Source organism: Nomascus leucogenys, chromosome 19, assembly GCF_006542625.1.
Source record: "Nomascus leucogenys isolate Asia chromosome 19, Asia_NLE_v1, whole genome shotgun sequence".
Taxonomy (NCBI): Eukaryota; Metazoa; Chordata; class Mammalia; order Primates; family Hylobatidae; genus Nomascus; species Nomascus leucogenys.
Genome location: NC_044399.1, coordinates 65,261,444 through 65,288,221, shown reverse-complemented (window position 1 = coordinate 65,288,221; position 26,778 = coordinate 65,261,444). Strand labels below are relative to the sequence as shown.

Sequence of the window (26,778 nt, the reverse complement as noted above, 5' to 3'; positions counted from 1 at the left end):
GGATCTCCAGATGCACGGAGTCACATTTGTCCCCCAAAAAAGCATATTCTAGGAAAATGAAAGCCTCTCCATTTTCCCCGTGGAAATGCATCTAAGTCCGGTATTGGAGTTGCGAGATACAGAATCGTCTCTGCCAGTGCCCTGAGCCCCTCAAACCGAGGGGAATGCGTGAGCTCCGGTCCGTTGGAAGCTTTTCTTCTCAGGGGTCCAGCTTATTTCCAAATTGCCCCGCGTGAACTGTCCCGCGGGCGTGCACGCCCTTTCGTGCAGCCTTTGCAGCCCGCTGGCGGGAGATCCCGGCCACTTCCCTTTCGCAGCCAGAAGCACGGCCGGGGAAGCCCCGGTTGCGCACACCCATCCCCAGGCCCTCGGAGCTCCCAGCGGCTGCAGCAGCCCCGCGCACCACCTGCAAGCCCCGCGGCGTCGCAGCCCTTCCGTCTTTACTCCGGGCATCGACTCCTTAGCTCGCGCCTCTTTCCCAGATTCCCGACCCCCGGCCCTGCTCCCGCCCTCTGCGCCTCGGCGGCTTCGGGGCCCGCTGCAAAGAGTTAAGAGCCCGCTCCCGAGACGGCTCCGGCGGCTCCAGGTCCCCAGACCCCGCTCGCCTCTCCTGATTGGCTGAGCGCCTGTCAGTAGTAAAGAGTATCAGATGGCAAAGTTGGGACCTTCATAAAGGCGTGGTGGCGATTCTCCGCAATCGCCGGCAGCCTATGACATCAGCCAGGAACGCCTGGGATGCCGCGCTGCTCCTGGCCAACCTCCGAGGAGGAGGAGGGTCCCGCCGGCTAAGAGTTAATTAGCCCCGCACGGCGAGGGGGGAGGCGCCAGTTTTCTGGGGACACTGGCTGCCACTGTACTCCTACCCAGGGGAGCTCACGGAGAGTTGGATGAATTCTGGGTTGTTAGCTGCGGTCAGCTGGGCTCCCGGGAGCCTGTTGCTGGTGGAGAACAGGGGGCGCCTGGCCAAGGGACCAGCGGCTTGCTGAGACTCAACATGACACTCCTGGGGTCTGAGCATTCTTTGCTGATTAGGAGCAAGTTCAGATCAGGTAGGGCTAAGGCATTTAGCATTCCTTCTTAAACTTTCCTCTTCTGCAATTCTGAACTCTAGAACTGCTTTCCAATAAATGTTTCAAAGCCTGCCAGGTCTACCTCAACTTTGTTCCCCAAAAGCATATTGTGGAAGCGAAGAGTTTTATTTGACTTTGGGGGCCTTTCGTGTCTTCCGTTGTAAGTGCTTTGGATGGTCGAGTGTGGTTGTTCATCTGTGAAAAGGCCAATCCTTTTATTTTATTTTATCTTATTTTCTCTGCATCTATGAATAGAAATTTTGGAGGGGTACGTTCAGAGGGAGCAACTTTGGAAATGAACAAATAAGGGATTTCAAGTTTGGAAGCTGCGCAGTATCGGTTATAATTGCTGAGAAGATGAACCTGATGTTGTGTGTTAGGTACAGGGGTCACTTAAAATGTAGCTAATCCAAACAAATGTATTTCCCAAAAAAAGTCACTTGGGGGAAGTAAAAATAGCAAATTTGGAGCACACCAAGTATTTAAAATGACATCACTGTAGAAAAAAAAGAAAGCCCAGTGCCACAAATATTTTTTCCCAAACCATCTGATATTTATAAATAGAGAATTTCCCCCAAAATTTCTGTGTTAGTGGCACATGGAGAAACTTCTCAAAGGACGCTGAGTGGAGGTGAGTGGAAGGGAGAGACGGGAGCTCTAACCGCTTCTCCAGAAGGGCTTGTACACGCGCCCATGGAAGCTGTCTGTGTGGGTCTCCACGTTTAGACAAAGCAACACTTGACTTCTGAAGTTATTTTTCAGTAGCTCTGTGTATAATGTTGGTTTTAGAAAACTGGTTAACAACACACTTAATAATGTAGGACTTCTACTTAGATTGATGACTTTTACGAGAACTCTGATGTGAACATTAGACATAACAGGTGTCAGAAAGATGCTGGCATAGGTTGTTAAGCTAAAGTTTCCTTAGCCCCTCTACATGGGGCCAACTCAGTTGTTTCACTTGGGATGGATGGTTCAAAAAGGAAAAATGTAGATGCTGGGAGGTAAGGTTCATCTGTGACTTTCTTAGATGCCCTTGGTTTTTAGATGCCTGTGGGGTCAACTGGAGATTTTCTTAGGATTCACTGTTGATGCAAGTTGAAAACTCAAGAGCTGAGGCGGTCACAAGCCTCACTGCCCCCGAAGCTCTGGGATGAGTCTGCCAGCCACCAGGGTCGGCAGTGGATTAAGTCCTTCCTTTCCTTTCCATGGTGAGGTGAGGCGGTTGATCTGTTAATTAGCTAGAGACCTCACCACTGCGTTCGTTCTATTTGGTCAAAACTGTAAGGCAACACTGCCACCTTTCTGAAGAAGAGAGGATGTAGATTTGTTTTCTATGAAGCTGCATTCATTTCAAATGCTTCCTTGACAGTTTAAATGTGGAGGGTCTGGGGGTGCTGGTTTGTCTCTAAAAGGATCTGGTGATGTACTTGATAGTAGACTTGCAAAACGCTTATCAATCCCTCCTTCAGCTAAAGTGCAGTGGAGAGGGAAGACAGTTTTGTCACACTCCCAACTTCCATCTCAGTGGATTTGTGGAGTCCTGGTGTCTCTTAAGTAGACCCTGAAGACCCTGATCCTGGAGCTTCAGAGAATTTCAGCCTCACTTTTTTTAAAGTTGTGCAGGCTTTTGTGTCATAAGGAAAAGTAGCTTCGGGAAAACATGATATCAAAGCAGAAGCAGGCATCCTTAATCCTCCTGTCATTGATAGACGGGGAATCTGGAGTCTGAGACGCAAACATTGATAGTCTCTTGACAGACAGGAGAAAAAAACAAGTGGAATGTAAAACTTAGAAAATGTAATGTTTGAATGGTGGTTATTCTTTCTGGATGTAATTACTACTATGGCTGTGCCAGCACTGAGGTGGCGGCATGCTAACAAGAGGGCCTCTCTTTAAGAGAACGCCTTTTATTTTGTCACCAACAGTGAATAAGGGCCTTGACTTTATTTTGATTTTTCTCTCTCTCTTTCACTGTTTTCCCTTCTCCTTCATCATCTTCTTCTCCTCTTCCTCTTTCAAAAGCAACTCAAACTGTAAACTCATAAAACTTTCTATCTCACTGCAAATATTTGCTTTGATAGTAGATCGTGGTATTATGTATTCCATTAAACATATTTCAAAAAATAAATGCAACAAAACCATTCTCTGATTACAGCAACAGGCTCACTGTGACGGGGTTTATTTATAAGTGAGCAGATAACTGCTTTTACTCTGAAATCATCATCGATGTCAACCATGGCTGACCAACTTTCTATAAGCTGTATTTGAGTGACCTTGTGATTAAGGAAAAAATTATGCTACAGCAGCAGTAAGCTCTGAAAGTTTACATGTATGAACATGTTTAGTTGTATAAACTCATTTGAGAAGCCAAAAGGTGTCCTGGCTGAGTGTGTGGGTCTTGGGGGCCAGACTAGCTGGGTTTTTCATAGCGGCCTCTGCTTGCTAGCTACATGACCCTGAACGTTAGGTAAATTACATAATTCTGTGTGCCTCAACTTGCCTCACCTGAATAATGAGGATGACTATAGGGTCATTGTGAGAATTAAATGTGAAGTAGAGAACTTCGAAAATGCCCAGCCCTTAGAAGGCTCTTACAAAACATTTTTCTATTATTAATATTGATGTGCAGTGGGAACGGCAGTTGGTCACTTTCTCTAAGTCTCAGTTATTTCATCGGTAAATGTTGAGGTTGGATTAGGCAGTGTCTTAGACCCCTTTGGTAACATTTTATCATTCTCTGAAAACACGTAAAGATTGGCTGGGAACAAGTGTAACTGTGATTGCGCTGTGTGGCAATTGTGCGTGAAGGAGAGGCAGTTTACATGAATGCAGTAATTTGTGCTGATTTTAACTAACCGCATTTTTACAGTTTTTAATCTTCTCATGTTGTTTATTCAATATCTAATCAGTGTCACTATCAACAGTTCTCTATATCAATCCTCGTGTCCTACAAAACACACGGGGAGGTATGTATATGTGCCACACACAGACACACACAGCCCTCAGACATAAAGGATCAAAAGTAGAGAGAGAGGTCCACGAATGGATGTTGCTTCCAAAGAATCATTGCGTTTCTTTTGCTTCTCTCTCTTTCCCACTTCCCCATCTTAAACTGCCCAAACAGAGGCAAAGTCTGGCAATTGCCATGACCTTGACCCCACCCCCACAAATATAAGCTTGTTCAGTTTAGCAAATAAAAATACAGAATGCTCAGTTCAATGTGAATTTCCAAGCAATAGTGATTACTTTTTCACTATATAGCAGTACTTGGGACATACTTTTCTCTGAAATCCAAATTTCACTGGGCCCTCTTATTCTTTTTGGCAACGCTACCTGCAATCTGAGTGGTTTTTTTTTTTTTTTTTTTGAGACGGAGTCTCACTGTGTTGCCCAGGCTGGAGTGCAGTGGCACAATCTCGGCTCACTGCAAGCTCCGCCTCCCGGGTTCATGCCATTCTCCAGCCTCAGCCTCCCGAGTAGCTGGGACTACAGGCGCCCGCTACCACGCCCGGCTAATTTTTTGTATTTTTAGTAGAGACGGGGTTTCACCATGTTGGCCAGGATAGTCTCGATCTCTTGACCAGTCTGAGTGGTTTTTGATCAACACTTTCTGCTGCCCCATCCAATATCCTGTCAAGCTCTTGAAATTCTCTGGGTCCTCAAGGACTCCTCAAAATGCAAAACTTGTATTTTAGGCATGAAAGCAGAAAACTCCAAATGGGGGTACCACGAGAATGAACCCTAGGTCCCCCAGAGTACAGCCAGCTTATGGGTGAGGAAGAACGTGGGAGCTTCACCTCTGGTCTCTGGTCATCTGGCAAGGAGGAAGATGAGCTCAGCAGGCAGGCCAGTGCTCAAGCAGCAGAGGCTCCAGAGGTTGGAGCTGTAGTTAAAAGAAGGCAAAGAACATGCAAAGCACGTACTCAAGAGGCTGTGGCTGAACTCAGGTAGTGGGACCCACCCCCCTGTGTTCTTCTACTCCAATAGACACAGGATCAGGCCTCTGGTGCCTGTAATTGGTTGCTTGTCCTTTCAGAGAGGGCAAGAGACATCTCAGCAGGACCCTGCAGTCATCTCTCTTTGTCGTTTCTCTATTCTCCATCCTTCAGACAACCTAAAAGGACGACTGATTCCTACTTTAAGCTAAATCCTCAACATCTCTGGCACTGAATTTTCTCTCTCAGGAATTGAGGTTAGCCTAAGAGGTCGGCCCCCAGGATTTTTATCATAATGGACACTATTGAAGAAATTTTCACTATGAGCTCCAGAGAAGCCCACAGGACTTCTTTAGCAATTAGTTTTCTAGTTTAGAACAAATAATTTAACCTACAAGAGTACCTTTCCCATGATATGTAATATTTATATATGTATATATAATTTAATTCACCTTTTTAGATCTCATTTTTACCTTCTACAAAATAGAGGGTTTTGACTGGTTCCTATTTCAAGTTGCTTTTAGCCCTAAGATTCAATACTTTTCCAAGGGAATGGCCCTAAATATTTTTGTAAATGCTTGATCAAAGCATTACATATGAGAAAACAATTCAATGGACCTTTAAAAATGAACATATTTTAATTTCTACATGGAATGTGAAAGTTAAAGGAACATTGGGGGTCTGGCTCAAACCACCTGCTTGAGACCATGCCTGTCTCCTCAAGTCCAGCTGTATTCGATTCACTCACAGCTCCCATGCCCTTCCCTCACCATCTTAACCACTAGAGCAAGAACCCCAACCCCCACCTTCCCTGCCCTAGTTTTATTCATAGCTCTTATCACTGTTGGGCAGACTAAACATTTTACTTGTTTATTTGCTTATTATTTGTCCATAATGGCAGAAATTATTACTTGTTTATTTGTGTTTGGTTTTTACTGTCTTTATTCTCTAGCACCTAACATAGTTTACGGGGTATTTTCCAGTCATTTCACATCATCTATGCTTGGCACAGAGAAGGCACCCATTAAATATATGTTGAATAAATAGGTTTTATTCTTCCTCTAAAGTCTATTCAAAAACATCAAAAACAAGCAATATAGATTTATTGTTAGACGTGTGTTTGTGTGTACTAAAACTAGAACAAAAAGGAGAGGAGTGACTATAAATACAAAAGTCAAAGTCATAGCACAGTGGGAGAAGCTAAATGAGGAGGTAAGGGTGTAGCCCAAAGGTAAGAAGCAGGTTATCCCTATTGTTCTTAGGTTAGGCAGTAGTTGTGTCCACGTGTTATTAAGCAAATTAATTAAACAAAGGTCACCTATGGCTCAATGACGATAGTGTGACAGTGTGTCATGAACCAAGGATTGTGAGCAATTCAATTCTGTGTACCCAAGGTACTTTTTAAAAAACATATAAATTATTTAAGACCAGGAAGAATGGCATTTGTCTTTTATCTGCTACAGCATATGACAGAAACAGTTAGCAAGATTGTGTCAAGTTGGCTTGAACCAGATTGAATGTGCTGTACTCTAATTGGATTAAATTGAAGAATAACAGAAGTGCAGGGCAGAAGCAAAATGCTCTACCCGGGGTTAGAATTTTACATGCTTCAAAAAAGCCAAACCTGAATAGGAGATGCTAGAACAGACCGTTTTTCATTTCCATTATTTTCATCTAATTAGCAAGGCTTCCCGAGCATCTAATGAATGGTGAACAGGTATCCCACATCTCTGTCCAGATCAAGGGGGAGGAGCCAGCAGGTGCATTTCACAGGTCTCTGCTTTCCTGGTTCCATTCCTTCTGTCCTGTGGGCCCAGTCACAGTGGGAGCCCATCTGGGACTCCGTGGTCTTGGGAATATGTTTATATTTCCAGAGCTCTCTGGGCCTCTGTTTCCATATTGGTAAAATGACTCATGGTCTTCACATCCTCATACCTCTATGAGGGAAAGATCTTTGTAGAATTATTAAGGGTTTCTTTCTGAAAAGAAAGAAATTAGTGGACCTTTATTCACTATGTGGAAATGGATTACTGGATCTGGTGGCATGTGAGTTGCATAAGAGTTCTCGCTTGTGTGTGGAGTAGTTAAAAGTTTTTGATGAACCCAAATAGGATTAATAACAACAACAACCATTAGCCCAATAATAGTTTTTCAGCCTTACGATTTTAGTACTTTGAATTTCTATTTTATTAGGCAGATAATGCTTATATGTTTCAGAATAGCTAGTAAGTCAAGCTTTACTTAACGAGATTTGGATCATTATTCTTAGATAAAACAGAAAGAGGTGTCCAATTTTTGTTAAAATAAAATGTATCATTTATCCCCAGAAATTTAGAATAAATAAAACCGTTTTGTGACTTTTATTTTTCCAGAGCATAGCAAAAGGTTCTCCGGAACCGATGAAGGGAGAATAATGTCTTTCTTTTCTCCTGCTGGTGAGGGAAGATAAGTTCTTTCTTTTCACTATTGGTGTACTTCTCTTATGAGTACAATCCCTCTGACTCATGGATGTTTGCTGTATTCAGCTACCTGAGATCACTAGAGAAGAAATTGAATTCAAAGTGAATTAAGCCACTGTAATATTGTAAAATGTAGGTATTGGGTTCTCCTAGCTCTCACTTGGTTTGTGCAGCAATGATTAATGGATACACAGACCCTCAAATACTTAGTATGTCTTTATCAGCAATCCCTTCTGACACCTCAGTTTGAACTACTGCATTGAGTAAGTTTTCACTCCTCAACTTGTATCTCCTTCCCCTTGGCCTCTTAAGTGGTACGAAAGCATCAAATTGGTTGTTTCTCATAAAGTATGGTCAAATAACTCCAGGCAATATCCTCATTTCACAGATGATGTGAAATGACTAGAAAATACCCCATAAACTATTCTGCCTTTTCTATTTCCGGAAACACTCTCCTTAGGAAGCCAATCTTGTTTTCTCCTGACTGGTTGGGCTGGTTTTTCAGTCCTAGGTAAAGTTCCACAAGGAACTTTCTGTTATTTATTTGAGACTTACTGCCCTGTCTGGAGCTTCTAAAAAATGATCCCAAAAAAGTTAAATCCAGAAAATGCTGTTCAACATTAATTGAACAATAGTTCAACAGTTCTCCTCAATACATTATATTTTTTGTCATTTGTGTTCTCTTTCTGTCCTTGTCCAGGCGCATAAAGATTTTTATGACGTGATAGTCAGAGTATATACATAAGTTTATACTCACCCTTTTTATCAGTTAGTATAATAGCATAAATATTTTTCAAGCGGCTACATAGCAACATAGTTTTTGCTTTAAGGACTGTATAATATTCCCCCAAGTGAGTGTATAGTAATTTACTAAACCTTTTCCACTTGTATTGGAAAATTAAGCCAGTTACAATCTTTATATTATAAATAACACTACTATGAAAATCTGTATGCATAACATTACTGTGAAATCCTTCATGTAAAGAAAGAAAATATTTTCCTTCCTTTGGATTGTTTTGTAGGCTACTCATTATTTAGAGTAAATGCCTAAGTGTGGGAATAATGGATTTGAGTATTTATGAGCTGTAATGATGGCTAGTGTTTTTGGAGCACTTACAATGTAACAAACTTAACTTTAGGCCTATTTCTATTTGGTGATGAATGCTTGTCCCTACTGTACAACTAAGAGTAACCTTGAGTACTTACCCAATGTTGGCTGGTATCTGATGAGCCTTTCATACCTTTTCAGTAGAGATTGAAAAGGAAAATGAGTAACAGTTGCCTAATGCCTTTGGAAACTTCCATGTTGTCTGCTATTTAGGGACCATCTGTTACCAAATATGACTCATGCCTCATCAAAAGGGAAGAGAAGAGGACTAGGAGTTACTGAACCTATTATCTGTGGGCACCTTTATCATCTCATTTAATCCTTACAAAAATGTGATTATTCCCATCTTAGAGATGAAGAAGCTGAGGCTCAAAGATGTTAGACAGTTGGAGGCCAGGTATGAACATGTTTGTTCCACTGTCCCATGATGATTATCTCTATTATAACCTACAGCTCCTTTCCTTCTTTCCCCGCCCCACCCCATAACCATACACACGTACCTGACCCAGTAGATTTAATATGCCTCTTTCTGGGCTACAACTCCAGGCATATACCCAATTATTGCTGTCGTCCTTGATTTCCTAAATAGTGATTTATCAAGCTAGTTGTTTCTAGTACTTAACCTATAAATTACACATGCCATTCCTACAAAGTCCCAGGGGTTTTAATAAAACTTGACTTTTTAAACTTCAGTTTGAGAAAAAAAATTAAGAAATTTTTGAAAGGCAACAACGAGAAGAGATTTGCTCTAAGACATTAAACATAGTTACATAAGAAATATCTAGCAGTTAGTACCAGAAGTAAAACAGACAATTATTATCAGTGGGTGAGAATTGTGTGTATGTGCATGCATACACATATATACACTTACGTATATATGCATAGATTTAACCTCTGAAAACAGTGGCTGTCCAAATCTACAATAAAATATGTAATGAGTTTGTTGAGAAAATTGACTATCTCTTTGGAAATAAGTAAATTGAGATATTTTATAATATACCTTAAAATAAATTCCATATGGATTAAAAAGCTAAGGAAACCTATAAAATATTTGAAGAAAACAGAGGAGAATAATCTTTTCATCTCAGCGTAGGACAAGACTTCCCAAGCTTGTGGCCATGGCCAGGTTAGAAATAAAAATGGACATATTTGGTCACTTAAATACTTTAAAACTCCACATTAAAAAATCATCAAAATAAATTTAAAGTCAAACTGTAGATTGAAAAAAATACTTGAAAATATATGTGAGACAAAATTATTTAAAGGACTTATATGAACAATAAGATTTAAAGCAAACAACCTAAGGGAAAGACAATTCAAGGGGGAAAATAATCAGTCAGCACATGAAATATACTCAACTCACTAGCATTCAAGAAAATGCAAAGTGAAAGATCTAGATACTATTTTTTAAAAACTTCAAATTAGCAAAATTTTAAAATGTTGATAATATCGAGTATTGAATAGGCATGAAGACATAGATATACCTGTCATGTTGGTAAGCTATCCATACTGTAAAGTCTTAACAGATACAATTTTATCACAGTTTATAATGCCTAACCTAAAAAGATGGAAACAGCATAAACATCATCTGTAAGGGAACGATTCATTAAATTACAATATATTCATAGTATAGAATACAATAAAACACAATGCAAAGCAAAAAGAAATGATAAAATTCTATATGAACTGATGTGAAAAGATCTCCAAAATGTAGAATTAATTTTTTAAAATTCAGGTTATAAAACAATCCGGCAACATATTTTCATTTATGTTTTTTAAAAAGTATTGGCCAGGCACGGTGGCTCACACCTGTAATCCCAGAAATTTGGGAGGCCAAGATGGGTGGATCACGAGGTCAGGGGATAGAGACCATCCTGGCTAACAGGGTGAAACCCCGTCCCTACTAAAAATACAAAAAATTAGCCCGGCATTGGTGGCGCAAGCCTGTAGTCCCAGCTACCTGGAAGGCTGAGGCAGGAGAATCGCTTGAACTCGGGAGGCGGAGGTTGCAGTGAGACGAGATCACGCCACTGCACTCCAGCCTGGGTGACAGAGCAAGACTCCATCTCAATAAATAAATAGATAAATAAATAGTATTTATATATAAGTACACAGAAAAAAGAAGTTTCAAAGATATAAGTAGAACTGTTCATTATGGTATCCATGGGTACAGAGAGCAAGACCTTATCTTTCCTTTACCATTTGCATCTTTTAAAATAAAACTGTATTCATATCTACATAATTTTTAAATATGCCTAAAACATAAGAAGAAATTGACATCCTAATAGTGGTGGGGAAAAAAAAGTATCTGTAAGTCTTTAATAAATTAGGCAAAAATTTAAGTGAAGATTTAGAGGACGTGAACACTAAATAAAATTTGATTAAATATTTTAATCCTCTTACTTGATACAGAATACAATTTTAGACTTAGCACCTTCCCCCTGCACATACACACATACACACACACACACACACACACACACAGAAATGTCTTGACCGTAAGACAGTAAAAAAAGAAATTTCTTTTAAAAGTTAAAAAACTTTAATCCCAACAAGTTGAGAAGCAAAACATACCAAAAGTGCTAAAGCACATGCATGGAAAAAAGTCTGGAAGGATCCATTCCCAAAATGATTAGCTCTGGGTGGTGAGATTATGAGTAATTTTTAAATTTTCTTATGTTCTTTCTTATATTCTTGATTATGCTTATCCAGTATCTCCTATACTGAGTATTATTTGTTTTTTTTTTTTAAGATATGGAGTGATGGGGAGTGGGTTAATAATACCATATTTGCGTAGCAGCTAAATCAGGAGTTGGCTGAGTCCATGGGAGGTTTAAGTTGTTCTCAAATTCTCATTAATCCTGGGTCATGCTCACAACTCAAACTACAACCAGTGAAACTTGCTTCTCAACTAAGAGACTGAAAACCCACAACTCTGCTATTAATTTTTGTTGGAAAATCTCAATGTATATATGTGGTATAGCTATGCCATCTGGCTGACTTGGCTTCAAATCCTGGCCTCCATCTTTGTTGGTCAGTCATATGATATGCACTCGAGTGCATGCTTTTAAGCTCTCAACCCTCTACCTTTCTATGTGTAAATGTGGAAACAAGAATGCCTCCTTCACTGGAAATTTCTGAGGTTTTAGTGGAAAAGTATGTAAAAAGTGCTTGACATAGTGCAGGGATGTGCTGATGTACTCAATAAATGGTAGCTATTTTATTCACACATGAATATTGATTATACTTTAATTCACACTATACAGCCATAAAAAAGAATGAGATCATGTCCTTTGCAGGGGCATGGTTGGAGCTGGAGGCCATTATCTTTAGCAAACTAATGCAAGAACAGAAAACCAGATACCACATGTTCTCACTTATAAGTGGGAGCTCAATGATGAGAACACATGGACCCATAGAGGGGAACAACACATACTGGGGCCTGTTGGAAGGTGGAGGGTGGGAGGAGGGAGCAGATCAGGAAAAATAACTAATGGGTATTAGGCTTCATACCTGGGTAATGAAATAATCTGTACAACAAACCCCCATGACACACGTTTACCTGGGTAACAAACCTGCACATCCTGCATATGTGCCCCTAAACTTAAAATAAAAGTTAAAAAAAAAGTATATAGGCCGGGCGCGGTGGCTCACGCCTGTAATCCCAGCACTTTGGGAGGCCGAGGCGGGCGGACCACGAGGTCAGGAGATCGAGACCATCCTGGCTAACAGGGTGAAACCCCATCTCTACTAAAAATACAAAAAATTAGCCGGTCATGGTGGCGGGCGCCTGTAGTCCCAGCTACTCAGGAAGCTGAGGCAGGAGAATGGCATGAACCCAGGAGGGGGAGCTTGCAGTGAGCCGAGATCGGGCCACTGCACTCCAGCCTGGGCGACAGAGTGAGACTCCATCTCAAAAAAGAAGTATATGTTAATTCTCATATCAATGTTTATATCAATATGCTTTGATATGTTAATTTACAATGTTTTAAAATTATTTATGTTATTATAAGATATCATATTGATTCTAAATTAACAATGACGAGCCTCTCATGAATTTCTCTTAAGATTCGCTGCCCAGCTATTATCATTTCTCTTTCTTTCTTTTTTTTTTTTTTTTTTTTTTTTGAGGTGGAGTCTCACTCTGCCCCCAGGCTGGAGTGCAGTGGCACCATCTCGGCTCACTGCAACCTCTGCCTCCCAGGTTCCAGCGATTCTCCTGCCTCAGCCTCCCGAGTAGCTGGGACTGCAGGTGTGCACCACCACGCCCGGCTAATTTTTGTATTTTTAGTAGAGACGCAGTTTCACCATGTTGGCCAGGATGGTCTCAATCTCCTGACTTCGTGATTTGCCCGCCTCAGCCTCGCAAAGTGCTGGTATTACAGGCATGAGCCACCGCGCCCAGCCTATCATTTCTTTTTACCCCAGATTGTGCTTGAGAGTTATGAAGATAATTATTGTCATTATATAACTTATATTGTATTTTGCAAAGTGTTTTATATATCTATCATCACTTGTTCTTTTCCTTTCAAAAAAAACTGAAAAGGCATATAATTAAACTTATTCTCCAGCGAGGTGTGGTTTTTATTCTGGATCTGGTCCTTTCATGCCTCTGAAGACAGTGCCAAGCCTTGTCTGGGTCTCAGCAAGATCACTACAAGCTATGAGGACCAGCAAAGGCTCATGGCTGAGCCCAGATCCTCTTCTCTTATAACTGAGAATGCTGTTCTTTCTAAATATAAAACCAAAGAGAGAGAGAGAGAGAACAAAGTTTTGAGGATAGACAGCTGGAGGCAGTCTGCCAAATTATAGCACCTCTTATTTCTTTGATGTATTCAACTCTCTACCCCACCAAAAAAGATCATATTCATTAATATTTTTATTTTTTATTTTATTATTATTATTATTATTTGAGATGGGGTCTCACTCTGTAGCCCAGGCTGGAGTGCAGTGGCGCCGTCTCGGCTCACTGCAAGCTCCACCTCCCCAGTTCATGCCATTCTCCTGCCTCAGCCTCCTGAGTAGCTGGGACTATAGGCGTCTGCCACCACACCTGGCTAATTTTTTGTATGTTTTTAGTAGAGATGGGGTTTCACCGTGTTAGCCAGGATGGTCTCAATCTCCTGACTTCGTGATATTTTTCTACCAATTCTGTGAGATTACAAGTTTGATTGTACAGATGAGGTTACTGAGTTTCCAGAGACATTAAGAAATTGGCTCAGGGTCACCCAGTAGATTCAGACCTGGAACTCTCGTCTTGTGGCTTGCAAAACCAGATTTACCATATGGCCCCCCAGAGAAATGCGCAGCCCAGGGGAACGTGGTCTTTTCAGATAGGCAGATGCCTGACATTTAACCTATTTCCTCTCTCAACCTAACAGTCCGTCTGCTTAAAGTTTTTTTTTTTATTTTTTATTTTAATGTGGTAGCCATCTGCACTGGTTTCAAGATTGAAAGAATTAGATGAGAAGGAGAGATGGAAATTCAGCAAATGTAACTCAGGATTGGCTGGGAGAGGAGGACAGAATGAGGCATAGGGATAGCAAAAGAATCCTTGGCTTAGTAGAAATGCAGCCTTCACAAAGGATTGTGTTCTTAACACATAGATTAGAACCTGACACTACAGAACGTCCCAGAGACAGAACGTATTCTCAAGCGTCATGTTTGGTTGTTTCAAAACCTTGTGTCTAACAGTAGAGCCAGGATTATTTTCTAACATTTAAAGAATGGTTAATATGCCTACATTTATATATATGTGTATGCGTATGTTTGTATATGATATATAACATATATATAGTATGAGACAGTTAAAGATTTATCTTTGAGGATGCTCTTTGCAGTGGTATATATGCTACAGTAAAACCGAGGGAAAAACTGGAGATGCTTAACAAAAAGAAAATATTTAAATACATAAAAAATGGGATTTAACATGCACTTTAAATATGGTGTTTTCAAAGGATCATGAGATGCAAAGATGTTTACAATGCAAGAAGGAGGTTTCAGAATTGCATGTGATATAGTCCCAATTCTTGAGAAATTGTAGGGTAGCTACCTTTTTATATCCATGTTCAGACATATAAATCAGAAGAAAAAAGGCAAAGTATTAGCAGGTGCTGCTTATCTCTGCAGACTTGAGTTCCTATTAATTTTGCCTTTCATCCTGAACCTTTTATACATTTTTCAAATTTTCTATAATGAACACGCACTTGTTTTATAGTCAGAAAAGGCAATATATTCTTTAAATGCTATAATAGAATAGTATATATCACAAGCTTAACTTAGGCTCTCAAAAGAACTTAAACCTGTATTCAAGAACAGCCCCATGGAATGAAGACTCTCCTCTTAATTTTAGAAGAACTTCTTTGCCTCATAAAATACACCCTTTCTTCTAAACTCTAATTCCCATTTATAACTAACTCTTATTCAGCTACTTAGTGGATGCCCACGGTTAACCTCATTAATCTTCATATGGTAATTTATTAGGACTAAAGGGCTCTTAATTTGACCACTATAATTACCCTAGAGGTGAGTATAATGACGTCTTTCTTACAGGGATGGGAAACTAAGGTATAGAAACAGGAATGACCTGACCGACTTTACACATACAGCATGGTGAAGCACTTGAACTCAGATCTCCTGGCACCAAATCTTGTGGCCTCTCTCGATGAACAAGCGAACACAAGAAGGTGTAAAACTGAGTCCCTTTGTCTCAGGCATCTCTGCAGCAATAGCTTTCAAGGAACGCGGGTCAAATGGCAGGTCCTTTTCCTGGAGGCCCCTCCCGCCGGCCCCGGGCGTGTGTGCTTGCTGTCTGCTTAATTCACTCATGGCTGTGTGCCACAGAATACATAAACAAGTGGGGAAAGCCTCAGAGAGGAATCTTGGTGCCCAAACGGAGCAATTTGTCTTCTGAAATTATTGTTTGAAATTGTTTATGTCAGTTGCCGAGTTTCTGTTCTGTACTTCAGGGACCTGTTTGTGATGGAAGGAAAAGTTCCCTGCGGCTGAACAGCCACGCTAGTTGAACACTTGTAGTGACAGTGTTGTCAGCTGCTTCCCAGTCCTCCCTGACTTGGAGAGGGTTTTGATGAGGTTCCCTACACCCCAATAGAGCACCCCAGGAACTATCTGATGCTCACATGCCTGCTGCGTGTGCTAATTTAATCCTTACAGCAATCCTGTAAGGAGGTACTGTTGTTACAGTCCTCCCATCCATAGAAGAAACCAAGCCTCCAGCACTGAAGGAGCTATCACAAAAATCCCATGCCTTGTAAATGGAAAAGCTGGGACTTGATCTCGTGCACCTTTGGATTCTAAGTCCATGCTTGTGACTGCTACCCTGTACTGCTTCTCACAAGTACCCCAACCAGTCAGAGCTGGCTTGAGCCATCTGACTTTGCCATCCCATCCTCCCAGTGAGCATGTGAATTGTGGTTCTGCCCTCTTAGTGACATCGTAAGGCATTTCCACTTGAGGTTTTTCTTCCCTATTCCTCTAGTGTCTTGAGTTATTTTAACATGAAAGCCTCAAGCTCACAAACCTGGCAGCTTTGTGAGTGAGAGAGAATTCCTTTTGAGGCATGAATTAGTCTTCTTCAAATGTTTTGACAAACTGAGAGTGTGGTGCTTAGGGAAAGAGTAGCTTCGCAGTGTTCGTGTGAACAGACATCTTTCTAAAACAACTTGAGCCCATGCATAAGGCTCAGTCATTGAAATCACTGCATGGTAATTCTGAGACCGAGCATTTTGGCTTTCAGTATTCTCTTGGTTTTGACTCGCCAAATGCCCAGCACTAGATGCTGGCCTGAATTCATGTCTCTTAATCCCCCTAAAGGAAGCAGAGCTGGGACATCCCTTAGGATGAAGAAAGAACAGTGTGTACCTAGTCTCAGCCCCCCTGCTTAAGTGCTCTCCTGTAAGGGTCACTGAGGCCAGCCCAGCACCCCTCGGAGCTCACCTTGTTCCTTGAGACCATCGAGGGCTACCTCAGTGACCTGATCATCATTTTCCCCTCATCCTCTCTGAGTACTCCCTGCAGTAGATGAGCAGACAGTCAGTCCTATGTTATTCTTGGTCAGTGAATACAACATATAACAGCATGCAGGGCAACATTTAGCTAGGGAACAGTTATCATTGGTACCTGGAATCAGAAGGCAAGGAGCAAATTGAGCTCAGGCATTAGCACTCCACACAAAAATAATCCCTGGCTCTCAGCCTTGTTTGGGAAACGTGGCCAGGATTGGGGCAAGACCGACGCAGATAACCAGGTCTCTCATTTCACCTTCTCCGAGCATTTTGTCAGCCACCGTCTTCTCTTTACCAGGAAATTCGATGCCTCTGCACCCCAAAGAGGAACATGTCAGACCCACAGATGACACGGGCCACTGGTGGGGAACAGTGGCTTTGTCCTAGAGTCAGATAATGCCAGGCAAAGGAAAGAATTTGGTGGGTGAACCATGCATAGGAAGAGAAGAAGAGAGTTGTACATATGATGTGTGCCACACAGCATCAGCTTCCAGCTCTGGAGGAGACCAGAAGCCTCTGATGGGGGTCCTGCTTGTTACTTTCCAGGAAGTTATCCATTCATCAGCCAATAGCTTTCCCAAAGACCTATGCCTGGTAGTGTCCTTGAAGGCAATAATGTCAAGGTCAAAGATTACATATAAGGATGCGTCCAGCTAAACCTAGGGTAGGATTCAACAGAAAAGGGAAGGTGAAAGACTAAATTATAAACAGGTACCACCGCCCTTTTTGCGGAGAGAGTTTTCAGTGGGCTCATGCTCTGTTGTATCCAGGGTTTGTGATCTTGACCTGGCACCATATGGAGAGGATGCATCATAAATAGCCATCCAAGCTGCTGTTCACCACTTCTTAACCCAGGTCCTAAGTATGATAACTGCCATGTGCATTCTGTCAGAAGTGTACATTTTACTCACTTTTACAAACATGTGCATCTGCATACCCAGAAGTCTTTGATTGGTAGAACAGGATTTAAAAGTAGATCTCAAAGCTTTACCTGGTTGTGCTGATAGCTTTCTGCCACCACGGGATGCCCCTCTTCAACAGTTATCATATGGAAGCTCTTTGTTTGCAAATAATAGAGAATCAAACACTAGAAGCCCTGAACACGCTTAAGCAAAAAGGAACACTTATTATAAACATACTGGGGTATCTCATCAAACTGAACGACAGGAATGTATTTGCGACTTGGGTGGAAATAAGCTGGAATTGGGGATTTGAACACCCTCAGGCTACTCTTCTGGCTGTCTTCTATGCCCCATCTTCTCCCGCAATATTGACTGGCTTTGTTTCTCAATTCACATGGGTGAAAATGGCCACCTCCAACTGCTATTGAATTTTCTCTTTCAGTCCCATTTCCAAAATTCCTAGGGAAAAGCTCAGTCTGGCTTGAGGGATGCCCATCCTCAGAACAAAAACTAGGACTAGGAAGAGAGACAAAAACCATGTGGATGGCAGAGGAGAAAAGCATTTCCTATTAAACCCAGTGGAAAACCGTTTCAGAAGAGAATAAAAGGGAGGCATCACTGATTTCCCCTCCTTACTCTCATTTGTCACTGTCACCAACAACTTTACTGTCAGTACCTGTCTCTCTCTGTCTTCCTCTGTCGCTTTCTCTCTCTCGTGCGCGTGCGCGCTCTCTCTCTCCCCCCCCTCCTTCTCTCTGTCTTTCATTCTCTCTCTCTTTCTTATCAGGCCTGTCAAGTCTTTCGGGAATGAAAATTACTCACACATACACAGATACACACATATACACATACACATACAAGCTGTTGTTAAGTAGAACTGTGAGGAGGCAAATTAAATGCTGTGGGCCTGACAACTCCATTTATTTATTTGTTTGAGTTTCCTGGGAGAAAAGGCCAGACAAGCCTTCCCTAATTCCCAAACTACATGAAGCTCCTGGCATGACACTCCCCAAATTGTAATTATTTGTTTAACATCTTTCTCCCTCCCTAGGCTGTAAACTTTCCATAGGCAGAACTTGTGAGAGTTTTATTCACAGCTGGATCCCTCATGTCTAAGACAGTGTTTGGACGTACAATAGGTGATCAGTAAATATTGAATGAATGAAATGAATGAATGGACAAATGAATGATGTTAGCATGTTCACCTTACTGGCAAATTCCCAGATGAAGATATTACTTCAAAAGCTCCTGGCAGCCCTACCAATTTGGCTACCAATAATCATAGTAATAGTGCTTTCATTTTTTTCAGAAGTCTGATCAGAGAGTGTGTCATATAAGTAAGTCTAATTCACATCTCTCTCTTTCTCTCATTCTCTCTCTCTCTCTCCATTTTTCATTAATTTATTATCAAGACATAGCAATTCTTTTTTTCCACTTGTTTCTCAAATTTGCCCTCTTTTATTTATTCCCAAGTGGACTTTCTTCCTTATCCATGGATCAAGATGAGAGTCTCCAAACCAACGCTGTCTCTTCCCATCGTCTTAGCATCAGATGAGTCTTCCTAAAATGTCAATGTTACTGAATTACTCTGCTGCTCAAAAAAAATGCCAGTGTAGCCCTCTTTCTACAGGATAAAGTGCAATGTAGCATCCATGGCCCTCTGTTTCTGAATTCCTAATTGCTGTTACAGTGTTATCCCTTACCACTCCCAAATAGGAACCTTTTCCTTGAACCAGGCAATGTCCAGGGGAACACTACATATTTTCTGGAGCCCTGTGCAAAATGACAGTGCAAGGTCCGTTGTTCAACAATGATTAAGAATTTCACAGTGGTGACCGGGTGCAGTGGCTCATGCCTGTAATCCCAGCACTTTGGGAGGCCAAGGTGGGTGGATCACAAGGTCAGGAGTTCAAGATTAGCCTGACCAACATAGTGAAACCCTGTCTCTACTAAAACATACAAAAATTATCCAGGCATGGTGGCACATGCCTGTAGTCCAAGCTACTCGGGAGGCTGAGGCAGGAGAATCGCTTAAACCTGGGAGGTGGGGGTTGCAGTGAGCTGAGATCACGCCACTGCACTCCAGCTGGGGAAACAGAGTGAGAATTCATCTCAAAAAAAAAGAATTTCACAATGGTGATAGCACCTCATTAAACCAAGCACAGGGTCCTTCTAAAAATAGGGCTCTTTCACAGCACAAGTTATATGCTTATGAAGCCAGCCCTGGGTAGGAAGTGCCATGTTTATTTCAGATTTAAGATTTTATTCATTTTGGGCCAGGCATAGTGGCTCATGCCTGTAATCCCAGCACTTTGGAAGACCGAATCAGGTGGATAACTTGAGGTCAGGAGTTTGAGACTAGCCTGGCCAAATGGTGAAACCCTATCTCTACTAAAAATAGAAAAAATATTAGCCAGGCATGGTGGCACATGCCTGTAATCCCAGCTACTCGGGAGGCCAAGGCACAAGAAATGTTTAAACCCAGGAGGCAGAGGTTGGCAGTGAGCCAAGATCACACTACTGCACTCCAGCCTGAGTGACAGAGTAAGACCCTGTCTCAACAACAACAACAAAAAGCAGAGGGGCTGGGCGCGGTGGCTCACGCCTGTAATCCCAGCAATTTGGGAGGCCAAGGCTGGTGGATCACTTGAGGTCAGGAGTTCAAGACCAGCCTGGGCAACAGGGTGAAACCCCATCTGTACTAAAAATACAAAAGATTAGCCGGGTGTGGTGGTGCATGCCTGTAGTCCCAGCTACTCGGGAGGCTGAGGCAGGAGAATCACTTGAACCCAGGAGGCAGAGATTGCAGTGAGCCAAGATCATGCCACTGCACTCCAAGCCTGGGAGACAGATTGAGACTGGCTTAAAAAAAAAAAAAAGTTATTTTATTGGTCAAGAATACCCTTTAGCATCTTACCCATAAATTTCTCACTTGAAAAGTTAAAGGTTCAGTTCTTCTGCCCTTAGTAGCCTTCTACATACATGGATTATTTAATAACATGTTGCCTAACACTTTGTTTAGTTAACTCAAGCGTGTGTATCTTTTTCTCCATCAGAGTATATATGCCTTAAATTGCTTTGTATAATTCCCGGTGTCTAGAGGTACCTCAAAAAATAGCAAGGAATTGTTCAATACTATTTGAGAACTTGAATTTGTAGATACACACACGAATGCATGAGCACCAGGCTGGCCTGGTGATCCCAAAGCCTTCTGGAGTCACCATAGAAGTAATAGCTGTTCTAGTTGACATTTCCCTCTAAAGGGTCACTTTGATACCCTGCATTTCACCCTTAACCTCTTAGACCCCTTGGTGAGATATGCTTTACAATCTTGCAGCCTTTTCCTGTCCTTTGAACATAACATTAAGAACTTTTACAAGAAATATTCTAATCTCATGGGAAAAACTTGAGATTAAGAGGAATCTCAGAGCCCTGAATTTGGAGACTTACAAAAACATACCTTGGTCAAAAATGAAGCCAAGTGGCATGAAATGTTAGCCCTCCAAGGAGCCTTTGACATCATCAGCTCATCTCTCTTGCTTTACAGAGGAGGAAACTGAAGCTGCAGAGGTGTTTCAGCCAAAGTTATATGGCTATTTAGTGGGAGGAACAAGGGCTCTTCTCCCAGGCTGTTATGTGACTTGCAAGACATCCTGCCAATATATCAGTGCAGAGAGAAATTTGAATGAACTTCTAGTCAACCCTTGTAGGCATTTCACCTGTGTACAAAGCAGAAATTGAATGTAGGCCCAGTTTTCTTTTTAAGACACTTTGATTTTTCACAAAATTCTGGAATTTGGCATCTAGCTGTACAACACTCAAGTTATAAAGAAGGTTTCCATTTAGACACAAGGCTTATCGTATCTGCAGAACATGGACACAGTCTAGAGGCATGGGAGTACAAGCAGCATCATGGGTCTGATGAAATGATAGCTCTTGTAGTTGCCAAGGGCACTGGTTGCTAGGCAGGGTACAAAAGAGTCTAACAGTAGCCAAGAGTCCATTGTAAGAAAAGGTGCTGCAGAAGTGGTGAAAGCCCACCACCATCTGCTGATGGAAAAGGAAGGGTTCCCTCTGCTGCTGTTGCCAAGGGAGCTGGCTCTCTCCTGGATTTGAGAGCTTCCCAGTGCTCTGGAGCCTTCAGTATCCTGCAAGGAAGCTTTGAAGGACCCAGATGGGTTGGGAGAAAGAGCCATGTGGGTGTAATGGCACTGTAATCTACATCCGCTCTTTGCTCCTGAATAAAATCGTTCATCTATTCCCAAGCGGTATCTCTTAGGAGGTTTGAGATTTTTAGAACCAAATCATAAAAATAGCATACTGAAGTCGGAAGGTGTTTAGGGGACCATGCATATCGATGATTTTAAAACTCTGCTTCATAGAGTTTTAACATTTTGTGAGAGGTTTCGCTTTTGTTGTTCACCCCCATGCAATTTTTTTTCTTTCCATGTAAGATTTTTAGTTAAAAAACACTACACTTTCAGTAATATGTTTTAAAAAAATTTGAAACCACCTATTTCTAACCGAGTCCTTCCCTTCATGAGTAAAGAGTCTGGAGCCCAGAGAGATGAATTTCTTGCATTATTATTATTTTGATGTGTTGCTAGAAAAAGACATGTGGGTTTACTCAGTAAAATCTGGGGAGTTATTTTCACCTTCCCACATAGTCAAGGCAGAGCCATTCCTAGAGGGACTAGAATTCGTGGACTATTTAGAAGAAATAGAGGAAGATGGCTTTGTGGGTGAGGGATGTATGGCTGGTACAATGACTCCTCATCTTTTATTTTTGTTTTATTGGTCACTCTTTTGAAAGAAATGTACATTTTTTTCTTTCCCCAAAAGATAACTTATTAAGTATATAATAAACAGAAACCATTTTATCATTTCTTTAAAAGTTTAAATATAAATTAATTTATGTTCAAAAAAATATCTGGTCAAACCATGTATTCTGGTGTTCTTTTAGAAAATACGACCATTCTTTGGGGCTGAAGAGGTTGCGTCAAGTAGGGGGCACAAATAGGTCAAGCAAGGCTGGGGGAATTTACTTAAGATAAATGGAGTAGTTGGGTGGACAAAAACCAAATAGTTGAGTGGAGAGGAGGTAGAAAGAAAATCAATCATATTTGAATAATACAATGGTGTTAGGGAAGCAGTGTATCCATGGCAACGTGGGAGAAGAAATGGGTAAGGATGATGCTTTTAGCAAGGATGATTTATTTGGTTGGATGAGACAGAAGATTAACACACAGATTCCAGTAACTTCTCTGTGATTCTTTGGATAATAAAACTTCATGGGCCCATGTTGTATACTGGATGAAAAACGGACAAGAACTAACAATTGCCAAAGAGTTGAGATGCACTAAGATACCTAGTGTTATTGGTTTGGGACAACAGTGTTGCTGAAAGCATTGGAAAGTCTCCTACACCCAATGGAGGAAAAGGCAGCTGTTCTCCACCTTGAATGTCAACAGCAGACTTCTGGGTTTCAGTTGATCCCCCAGCATTGTCAGTACAACCTGAACTGAAGCATAGATGGGCAATAACCCTGCTTATTAGAGCAGAACAGATCGCTTCTAAGAACGATCCTCTTTACGGCTTCCAAATTATCTCAACAGTTGAGCAGATAGCCAGATTCATTCTAAAATTCTTACAGCAAATCGTTTATGTAAAAAAATGTTTAGTTTTTTCTTTCTTTCCATCTCCTTCCTTCCTTCCATCTTCTTCCTTCCTTCCTTTCATCTCCTTTTTTCCTTCCATCTCCTTCCTTCCATCTTCTTCCTTCCTTCCTTCCATCTCCTTCCTTCCTTCCCTCTCCTTCCTTCCTTCCCTCTCCTTCCTTCTTTCCATCTCCTTCCTTCCATCTTCTTCTTTCCTTCCATCTCCTTCCTTCCTTCCTTCCTTCCTTCCTTCCTTCCTTCCTTCCTTCCTTCCTTCCTTCTTTCTTTCTTTCTTTCTTCAGGATCATTTCCTTCTTGGGCCTTGGGTGGCAGCCCATGATGTAGGCAAAAGTATTGCCTTACAAAGCAGAGTTCTGCTAGGACACTTGGCCTATTTCTTGTTTCCCTCCTGGAGCAAGACCTAGTGTACTCCCGGTTTAACACATCTTTCATTTTCTATTAAACACATGTGAATTAATTAGTTGTCAGTGGAATAGATATTCACACCCATGTACACACACACACACACACACACACACACGTTGTTCTTAAAATTAAAAAATAAACTTTGTTTTCCTATTCCCATTATCTTTTCTATTTCTTCTTCTTTCTACCCTTTCCCTTATCCTTGTTTTCTCTTCTTTTGTCTGCTCCCTTTTTCCCTAAAATCCTCAGTACATTTAGAATTGACTCACACTCAGATTTAATCAGATGAAACTTTTCCTACCTGCTGCATGTAAACATTTACAGGAATACATAGCACTGCTATCATAATCTCATATATTGCTTCTGTTGCTGGTGTAGGTATAATTTTTGGTCTCTTGAAATCTTGTAACTTCTTGGAAATAATCCTGAAGCCTTATTTGGGGACTTAGACTCCCACACCCTATAAAGTATATATTTTGTCAGATATAAACCTAGTCTGACACGAAACAAAACAAAATATTTAGGTCAGGATGTAAAGAAAAAGTAGAGACAGATTTGATGTTATATAAGCATATATTATATGACAAACAATATATCTAAAATCCATTTGATATAGGAATGAATGATGTTAGAACAACTAATTAACAATTTGAGGCCAGGCACAGTGGGTCACACCTGTAATCCCAGCACTTTGGGAGGCCGAGGCAGTCGCATCACTTGAGGTCAGGAGGTCAAGACCAGCCTAGTCAACATGGTGAAACCCTGTCACTACTAAAATACAAAAATTAGCTGGGCATGATGGCAGGCAACTGTAATCCCAGCTACTCAGGGGGCTGAGGCAGGAGAATCGCTTGAACCTGGGAGGCAAAGGTTGCAGTGGGCCGAGATCACACCACTGCACTCCAGCCTGGGCGACAGAGCGAGACTCAGTCTCAAAAAATTTTTTTGAAAAAAATAATTAGAGCCTTTTGTAACACTATACACTAAAATTAATTCCAGATGCACTGAAAAGTTAAATGCAAATGTAAAAACCAAAATATAAACATATAAGAACATTTCAGTGATACATAATCTGGAGATGGAGAAGGTCTAAGTATACATCAAAGATAGAAATCATACAAGAATATTCTAAGGGATTTCATATAGAGATGTGAAATGCCAAAAATCATCACAAGATTGAAAGGCAAACTAAAAAAAACCAATGGAAATTTACAACATAGATGACTGACTATGTTTAATGTACTTCAAATATAAATAGATCTCCTAAGTCTATAAGGAAAAAAAAATTCCCAGTGGAAAATCTGTCAAAGAATGTTATCAGACAGTTTGCAAAAGAAAAGATACTAATAGTAAAAAAATCTAAGAAAACATGTTCGACTCATTAAAAAGTATAATGAGATACCATTGTTACTTATCAAATTAGCAAAGCCTTTTTCTTCTTCTTCAGTAGCATTATCCATTGTTTAATAAGGTTGTAGTGAAGTTAAGACACTCCCATAGTCCTGGTAAGAGTATAAAATGACTCATCTTTACTGAAGGAAAGAAAATTAAGTTTACAGTAAAAAGGGATTAAATAGATATTGAAGCATAATGAAATACTATGTGGTCATAGAAAATGAGAGTTCATATATACACACCCACATAAAAAGTAAGAACATATTGAAAAAAAAAGGAAAAGCAAGGCACAAAATAGTATAAAAACATGGTCTCATTTTTGCATGTAGCATATTTGCTTATTTCTATTTCTCAAACATACTTTTTTTCTCAGAATTTCCTGGAATGTTTGTGAAAATGTATTCCCAGTCTACCCCAGACATACTAGACTATAGTCTCCAGGAAGGGGACCAGGGAAATTTGTGTTTATCAAGCCCCTCCCCCAGGTGGTTTTTATATCAGGTAAATTGGGGAAATCCTGATCAAATCTAATGTAAACTCTTTCTTCAATTAATATTGAGACTGAGATCCAGCAAGGCTCTGGGAGCTGTCAAAAGCAATAGCTGTTTAGTAGCAGAATGGGATCTAGAATTACGTTTGTCCAATTCCAGATGAGCAATCCCTTTTTAAAGCCCCAAGCATATTCACTAATATTCTTAAATTTAACTCCCAACAACTTCCTAATCCCTTTGTAGACAGGTGGCAGAAGTTCTTAGCTCTATTGTTGCACATTCGGTAATGACCTTTCTTTGTTGATAGCAAATGGAAAGTTTTCCATTTTCACCGTTCCCTAGCAATGTGACATTTTCAAACAGTAGCTCAAAACTCTTTAAATAGAAAAGATCCATTTCTACTCTATCGTGACTCAGTAACAGCCACAGGATTCTTCTCAAACTTTCCTAAAAATGTCATCTTTGGGCTGGACTCAAGAGGAACATTTCAGCCAAGGAGACACATTTTCCACTCTGTGAAGAATGAGCGAGCATGGGGTTGGAACATAAAGTGTTTTGCAATCCTCAGAAAAGCAATACTTCTCATCAAAACCATGGCAACGTTTCCATGTGATGCCATCAGAGTCTGGGATCATTCAGGAGCCTCATTCTAATTGGAGACTTGGTCGGGGCCATCACCTGTGTTGGTCAGAACAGTCACCCAGCTGCCTGTTGGCTTCAGAAAGAAAACGGTACCCTACCTGACTGTTGCCATGGAGACACTATGGACAGTGATTCTGAGCTGAGCATCCCTTATGTTGAGTTACTAGGGGGCAGGTAGCATGAGACATGCCTCATGTTCTAATGGCTTCTGATTCTTCATTTAAAAAGACATGCCCTTCACCCTCACACCAAATGGAAGAAATACACTAAAACACAAGTTATAACATGACTAAAGTTACTGTTTTCTCATCCAAATATTAATAGTTCCATTTGGAACTTACACTCATGAGATAAAAGTTTAGAGTCCAAAATCATGGTTGGAAATTTGTCTGCCTAAGTTTATAACTTTATGGACTTGGATGAGCTTTTATATATTAGGAGCTATGACCAGGGGATAATAATACACACTCCTCAAGGATTATTGGGAGATTTCAGTAGATGATTTATGTAAAACACTTCAGTCCCCAAGACTAGCACTTTTCAATTCTGTTAATAATCAGCCCCTTTCAACTTTCTTACTAGGAATTATCAACACGAGAGAGACAGGGAAAAGGAATAAAAGAAAGGAATAGGAAAGAACTGATCTGTAGTGAATTAATGACTCAA

The 26,778-nt window shown here is 40.9% G+C and overlaps 1 protein-coding gene and 1 long non-coding RNA gene across 3 annotated transcripts in view; one reads left to right on the top strand and one right to left on the bottom strand.

Moving 5' to 3' along the window:
• Nucleotides 1-695: 695 nt before the first annotated feature.
• Nucleotides 696-26,778, top strand: part of MYOCD (myocardin) — a 102,759-nt gene continuing 76,676 nt past the window's right edge. For both annotated transcript variants that reach the window (XM_003262594.4, XM_003262593.4), the window contains exon 1: nt 696-1,049. In XM_003262594.4, coding sequence (XP_003262642.2) covers nt 995-1,049 — 55 coding nt within the window. In that variant the 5' untranslated portion in view covers nt 696-994. The remainder of the gene's footprint in view (nt 1,050-26,778) is intronic.
• The window catches only part of LOC105738610, a 33,910-nt gene continuing 13,792 nt past the window's right edge, over nt 6,661-26,778 (bottom strand). Inside the window, exon 3 of the long non-coding RNA XR_001114438.1 lies at nt 6,661-6,987. This is a non-coding gene — a long non-coding RNA (uncharacterized LOC105738610). The remainder of the gene's footprint in view (nt 6,988-26,778) is intronic.